Below are 8060 nucleotides of genomic sequence, written 5' to 3'. Positions count from 1 at the left end.
TCTACTACCAAATATCTTTGCAGCACCTAATTCGCCCACCGGCATGGTTAAATCCAACTTTAACGCTCAGACAAACAAGAAACCCGATTGTGTTCTCCAGTACTTCCAAGTTCAGTTATTTTGGTTAGACTCTCTATGTAAACATAGCTAGAAGCATGCTAGTGACTCTAAAATCTCTAAAAGTTGGAGGTTTTATGCAAGTATTTACAAAATTTTGAAAAAAAAATTTAAATGCAAAAGACTAAAAACTCTATATGCAAAATACTCCCCCAAACCTAAATCTAACATTGTCCTCAATGTTTCAATATATAAGCATAACTACAACAACATACCAGGAGAACAGTGCAGAGTAGATTTTAAGGAAAGAGATTACCAGATGCAAAAAGGATGGTGCTAAACCAGTTTTGGATGAATGCTTTGAAAGCGAATAACAAGAGTGAAAAGAAAAGTTTGGTTAGCACGCGGAAAATTATGCAAAAAGGGAAAGAAAGGGGAAGGAGAATGGACTTTTAATCCATACGTATGTACACAGGTGAACCAGTTTAGTCCACATAAACAGGGTTTTCCAAGTCCATGGTCTCAACTTCTGGTGGAAGATACTCCAGAAATGGTTTCAATCTCTGACCATTGACCTTGAAGATGTTCTTGTTTGCTGGATTTTCTATTTTAACGGCTCCATGAGGGAAACGGTACGTACCAAGAATGGACCTGACCATCGAGAACGTAATTTACATAGAAAAAGATGCAAACGAGTGTTGTACAATAAAACTTTTTGACCAGATGTGAAAGACTTGCGCAAAATGCGTTTGTCATGAAACACTTTCATTCTATTTTTGTACATTTTGGCACTATCATATGCATCATTTCGTAATTCTTCTAACTCATTGAGTTGAAGTTTCCTTTAGGTGCCGGCCTTATCAAGATCAAAGTACATTTTGACAAGCTTTACCATACACAAGTCTATAAGGGGACATGCCAATGGGAGTTTTATATGCAGTTTTATAGACCCACAAAGCATCATTTAAACGTAAAGACCAATCTTTCCTAGTAGGATTAACAGTCTTTTCAAGAATATGCTTAATTTCCCTATTAGAAACTTCTACTTGGCCACTGGTCTGAGGATGGTATCGTGTTGCTATCTTGTGAGTGATTCCATACTTGCGCATAAGTGATTCAAAAGGTCTATTGCAAAAATGAGTACCACCATCACTGATTATTGCTCTAGGTGTTCCAAAACGAGAAAAAATGTTTTCTTTAAGAAAAGAAAGAACTACTTTATGGTCATTTGTTTTGGAGGCAATGGATTCCACCACTTAGAGACATAAGAATGTATAAAATACCTTCAGAGTTAGGAAATGGACCCATGAAATCAATACCCCATACATCAAATAACTCAACAATCAAAATAGGTTGTAAGGGCATCATGTTTCTTCTTGAGATACTTCCTAATTTCTGGCATCGGTCACAAGCAACATAGAATGAATGACAATCTTTGAACAACGATGGCCAATAGAAACCACTCTGCAAGATCTTTGCAGCAGTTTTCTTGGCGCTAAAATGGCCTCCACATGCATGGTCATGACAGAAAGAGATGACATCTCTTTGTTCAGAATTGGGGACACATCTCCTAATGAGTTGGTCAGGGCAGTATTTAAACAAGTATGGGTCATCCCAAAAGAAATATTTCACTTCAGCCAAGAATTTGGAACGGTCTTGTTTAGACCAATGCAAGGGCATTCTTCCAGTAACAAGGTAGTTAACAATATTAGCAAACCAAGGCATTTCAGATACAAGCATCAATTGTTCATCAAGGAATGATTCTCTAATAAGCAAAGATTCATCAACAGATTCAACATTCAACCTAGACAAGTGATCAGCAACAACATTTTCCGACCCTTTCTTATCTCGAATTTCAAGATTGAACTCTTATAACAAGAGTATCCAACGAGTTATACGAGCCTTAGCATATTTCTTAGACAGAAGATATTTCAATGCAGCATGGTCAGTATATATGATGACTTTGGATCCTATCAAATAAGATCTAAACTTGTCTAATGCAAACACTACAGCTAGCAATTCTTTTTCAGTGGTTGAATAGTTCAGTTGAGCATCATTAAGCGTTTTACTAGCATAGTATATCACATAAGGGAGTTTGCCTACCCGCTGACCTAAAACAGCTCCTACAGCATAGTCAGATGCATCACACATAATTTCAAATGGTAAGGTCCAATCAGGTGGTCTGACTATAGGGGAAATGTGAGAAGAGCTTTCAATTGCTCCCATGCTTCCTTACAAGAATCATCAAAGACAAATGCAACATCTTTTGCAAGAAGACTACACAAAGGTCTTGAAATTTTACTAAAGTCTTTGATGAATCGACGGTAAAAACCGGCATGGCCCAAGAATGACCTTATCTCCCTCGCAGAGCGAGATTGAGGCAAGTGTTGAATGCGATCAACTTTATATTTATCTACTTTTATGCCTTTTTCAGAAATGATATTCCCTAGGACGATGCTCGAGTTAACCACGAAATGACATTTTTCCCAATTCAAAACCAAATTCTTTTCTTTACATCGAATCAGCACAAGAGTAAGATGATGCAAAAATTTATCAAAAGAAGACCCAAAGATAGAAAAATCATCCATGAAAATTTCAAGAAACTCATCTACTATGTCAGAAAAGATGCTCATCATGCAACATTGAAAAGTGGCGGGTGCATTACACAATCCAAAAGGCATACGTCGATAAGCAAATGTACCATAAGGACAGGTAAATGTGGTCTTTGGTTGATCTTCGGGTGCTATATGAATCTGGTTATAACCTGAATAGCCATCTAAGAAACAATAGTGACTATGTCTTGACAACCTTTCCAGCATTTGGTCAATGAAGGGAAGAGGAAAGTGTTCTTTCTTTGTTACTGTGTTCAATTTCCTATAGTCAATACAAAATCGCCACCCTATGGTCACACGAGTGGGGACAAGCTCATTCATTTCATTTTGAACTACAGTAATGCCAGACTTTTTGGGTACAACTTGAATAGGACTGACCCACTGGCTATCTGGAATTGGGTATATAATACCCGCATCAAGCAATTTCATAATTTTACCTTTAACAACATCTCTCATGTTGGGGTTAAGTCTCCTTTGCATTTACCTAGATAGTTTAGTATTTTCTTCAAGATTTATGTGATACATGCAAATTGTGGGATTTATACCTTTAAGGTCTGAGATGGTCCAACCTAAGGCCTCTTTATGTTCTTTAAGTACTTCTAAAAGTTTTTTTTCCTGTTTCGTGTCTAAACATGATGCAATAATAACAGGCAAAGTCTCAGAAGAACCTAAGAAAGCATATTTCAAAGTATCAGGCAATGGTTTCAAATCAAGCTTAGGTGGTTCAACATGAATTGGGGCAGATTCAGAGTCAGAAAGTGGAAGTGGTTCCACTGCATTCTGCCATTTTGCAATATCCATGGGTGGTACAGATTCAAGCAAAGAGTGAACCTCACTAATGTACTCAGAATCAAATAGATCTAAGTCAAAGTTATCTAAACATGATTGCGAAGGATCCACAGATAAGATGTCAGGCAATGAGTCTTGGATCAAACTCTCAATCATGTTAATCTCATGCAATACTATCATCACAATCCATGGGTTGTTGACTAATGTTAAAAACATTTAGTTCCACGGTCATGTTACCAAAGGACAAATTCAACACTCCATTACAACAATTTATGATAGCATTGGACGTCGCCAAGAAAGGACGTCCTAAAATGACAGGAATATGATTATCAGGATATTGCACAGGTTGAGTATCTAACACAATGAAGTGCACAGGAAAATAAAAAATTTCAACCTTAATCAACACATCTTCAACAATACCACGAGGGATTTTCACAGATCTGTCCGCTAATTGTAGCGTAACATGAGTGGGTTTCAGCTCCCCAAGACCTAATTGCTTATACACAGAATATGGCATAAGGTTCACACTTGCACCTAAGTCTAGCAAAGCCATATCGATTGTATGGTCACCTATAGTGCATGTGATAGTTGGACTACCTGGGTCTTTACACTTAGGTGGGGTCTTGTTTTGGATAATTGAACTTACCTGTTCAGTGAGAAAGGCACGCTTATGCACATGAAGCTTTCTTGTTTGTGTGCATAGATCTTTCAAGAATTTAGCATATGTCGGTATTTGTTTGATTGCTTCAAGAAAAGGGATGTTTATATTGACTCTTTTAAACATTTCTAACATCTCATTGTATTGGGTACCTTTCTTATGCTGCACCAATCGTTGAGGAAATGGAGCAACTGGGACATGAGATGGTGCAGGGACATTAACATCAGTGGAATTCTTAGAGTCACTATCATGCTCATATTCATTTTCCACAACAGGTGTTTTCTGTGGAGTTGTATGAACCGGTGAGTCTGATTTAGGCTCCACTGACTGTGGTACACCTACATTGTTTTCAACAACTTTACCACTACGAAGAGTGGTGACAGCATTCACATGATCTCGTGGAGTATCATTACAAGTTGAGGTGCTTGCCTGAAATGCACTTTTCTGAATTTGTTGAGGTTGACTAGGGAGTTTTCCTTTTTCTCTCTCGTTTTAGTGCATCACAGATTTGACCCATTTTGAGTTCTAAACTCGCAAGCCTCTGGTCATTTAACTTCTGATATTGCAAAAGGTTTTGATTCATTTGGTTTACACCATCATCAAAGCTAGGCCTTTTCTCTACAGGAAACTGTGTGTGTGTTTGTACTTGGGAGTTTCTAGGATATGAATATCCTTGGTTATTACTTGTTGTACCCCTTTGTACGGGCCCTTTAGTTCATGAGAAATTAGGGTGATTCCTCCACCCTAGGTTGTAGGTCTGAGAATAAGGGTGATTCTCTTGCTTATGATATAGAGTATTGGCTTGTTCAAATCTAGATTCCTGAAATGCTTGTAGGTATGGACAATTATCCACTAGGTGGTCTGAACAATGGCATGCGTCACAAGCGGCCATTTCAAATTGGTCACGGAGAGTAGGGGCAGCAGTTTTCACATTCTTCATCTCTAGCGCTATCGCTTCTACTTTCCTAGCCAAGGATGCAACATTTGTTTTTTCTTCAAAATCGGACTCGATCCTATGGACATTAGCTACAGGGGTGGTCTTTTTGGGTTCACGGATGGACTCCCACTGCTGAGTTTTCTCAGCGACTTCAAATAAGAAAGACCAAGCCTCATTAGCACTTTTGTCAATAAATAAACCATTGCACGTTGACTCAACTGTGGTTCGGGTACTGACATCTATGCCTTCATACAAAATTTGCACAAGTCTCCATTTTTAAAAACCATGGTGAGGATATTGGCCCAATAATTCATTAAATCTCTCCAGATATTTGGCCAAGGTCTCACCTTCTAATTGCACAAAACTATTCAGACTTTGACGAATTGTCGCAGTTTTTTGGTTAGGGAAAAACTTTTTGAAAAATTCTTTTGTAAGATCCTCTCATGTTCTGATGGACTGTGGTTGTAGGGTATGCAGCCAGGACTTGGCTTTTTCTTTCAAAGATAAAGAAAACAGTCTCAGTTTGAGGGACTCTTCTGGCATTTGGTTAAAACGCAGAGTCCCACAGATATCTAGAAAATCTCTTACATGGTTGTAAGGGTTTTCAGCATCAACCCCTCTAAACACAGGCAACATATTAATTGTGCTAGCTTTTAGCTCAAATTGACCAACATCAGCTGGTAAAACAATACACGAGGGTTGGCTTTCCCTAGTTGGGTACATGTGCTCCTTCATACTACGGTCTTGGTTCAATTTTTCACCCATTGTCTCAGATTGGTCAGGGATGTCTACTTCAGAACTGCGTATGTAAACAATCTCCTCTTGGCTAATTCTAATGAGTCGATTAGTTTGGTCTCTAAAGGTCACAATCATAGCCTAGTATGCATACTATTCAACATGTTATAAAACCCTGGACAACCAAGAAATCACAATTCAGGGAAACAATGCCACTAGGAGCAGAGGCTAATATTCAGAACTATATGCACACAGATACAAAAATTTGTATTTAAACAGGCAAGAAACAATTAGCAAATCAGGGACTTATGTGAAAGGGTATCTAGACTATGCAAGCATGCATACATCTCTCAATATTTCAGAAGTTGCCAGATGCACACACAGAGATGGCACTTTTAGCAGGTGATAATGTTACCCAGATATTATAGAAACCAATGATACCAAGGCAACCAGACTAACAAATAGTCATGATATGCCACTCACATAAACAGCAAGAGTAAAAAACAAGTTGAAGAACAAACCGCCGGCGCAAAACCGGGTTTAGGCAATTCCACAAATTGTCCTGCTCCGTATCTTTCCTTTCCTTGTTTTGCAGTTCAGTATCAAGGGTACCTGTGAGCTCAAAGAGGGATTATCAGAAGAGGAAGTCGTATAACAACAACACAAAAAAACTGAGCTATCTCCAATTAAAATATATGAGCAGGACAGAACGAAACAGAAATCATGGACAAATTGAAAATATAAAAATGACAAAGAGCTATGCTGAATGCTGGAATGGATATTATATAGGGTGAATGTTGACTACTGCAGTGTTATGTAAATGAAAATTGAACACGGGATGCTGCTAATCGAATGAAACACAAAAAAGAGAAAACTAGAAAAGTTGCCAGGAATGAATGCTAATAATGGTTGGATGCAAACTAAACAGGTAAGAACTGTACCTTGCTTTAAACTGAAAAGACTAAAAACAATATAAATCTTAACAGATTTACAATCTAAGCTATAGAAAGCAAATCAGCTATGATGCAACAGAACAACAACGTGTTTTTTTTTAAGAACTGACAGAATGCAGATATATGAAAAGCTACAGCTACTACAGAGATCAAATGAGATTTATATACAGATGTAACTTGATGAACAGTCACAGATGGCAATATGAAATATGTTGAGCAAATGCCGGATATATGAAGATGCATGCGAACTAGCTGAAAGAAAATTACAAAGATTCAGTTGGTAATATCAGATAGACTAGGTTGGAAGGAGACTGCAGATTGGGCTAAAAAGAAACTATGTGATGGTAACACAGTACACAGGAGCAACAATACTCTTTTCCACCTTGGGGAATGAAACAATATGTTACAGAAAACCGAAAAGTTACAGAATGTAAAGACTAATCGATTTAGTTATACCATAGTGACTGAAAATAGACAGAATTCAAACAAATATATACAAAACTAACTAAGAATCAGTAAAGCGAAACCTTAGATCAGCTACACCGCTACCGAGTCCCCGGCAGCGGCGCCAAAAACTTAGTAGGTCCTTAAACAATACCTACAATGGCTGCAAATGCACAGTGCCAATTGAGTAAGATGCAAATACAGGTCGATCCCACAGAGACTTGGAGGGTGCGAGGCTGGAATTAAAGTCTTATTATACTGATTCAAACAATAGTAACAAAACGATTTTGGTTGTGTCGATACGACAAAGATATCGGATAATAACAGAAATTGTAAAGCAAGATGCAAAGCAAGCAAATGGAACAAATGATGAGAAGGGTACTAGGGCCTTTGAGTACACCACTAACTTACACTAGTTTTTATGCTCATAACACTAACCCTGATAACAAAAGGGATGTCAATCCTCTGTATATATCTAAGGTCAATTTGATATGAATGATTCAATCACAACTAAAGTATTTCTCCTAAGCATTAATTGCCTTTTCAAGGCACAGCTAATCAAAAGATCAATATATGGGATTAAGCATGAGTTGTAGTTCTTCAACACAGTATTATTATAACTACAACGGATACATGGCGTACATTGTGAAAGTAAAGTATTGAAGTCCTAAGATTGAATTTTATTCTAAGATAATTTTCAGGAAAACTAGTCAGACACTCACAGAAGACTCTCAACAATCTCCACAGACTAAGGAAGCAGTTCAACCAACCAACACCAAGTCTGGTCATCAATAAATATATCCGACTATTATCTAGGATCTTCCTATTATTTCTGTTTAACAGTTTTGAATAATGTACTTGTTTTTTGTATAAAT

General features: G+C 37.7%; 1 protein-coding gene across 1 annotated transcript; it reads right to left on the bottom strand.

Moving 5' to 3' along the window:
• Positions 1-3621: 3621 nt before the first annotated feature.
• On the bottom strand, positions 3622-5926 carry LOC113316191. Its single transcript, XM_026564412.1, has 3 exons — positions 5642-5926; positions 4285-4545; positions 3622-4104 (listed from the first exon to the last, which is right to left on the bottom strand). The coding sequence occupies exons 1-3, from the start codon at positions 5924-5926 to the stop codon at positions 3622-3624; spliced, it is 1029 nt and encodes a 342-aa protein (XP_026420197.1).
• Positions 5927-8060: the final 2134 nt, after the last annotated feature.

The sequence above is a fragment of the Papaver somniferum genome, chromosome 10 (assembly GCF_003573695.1).
Source record: "Papaver somniferum cultivar HN1 chromosome 10, ASM357369v1, whole genome shotgun sequence".
NCBI lineage: Eukaryota > Viridiplantae > Streptophyta > Magnoliopsida > Ranunculales > Papaveraceae > Papaver > Papaver somniferum.
Note: the sequence above shows the minus strand (reverse complement) of the source record. Positions and strands in the feature narration are given on the sequence as shown.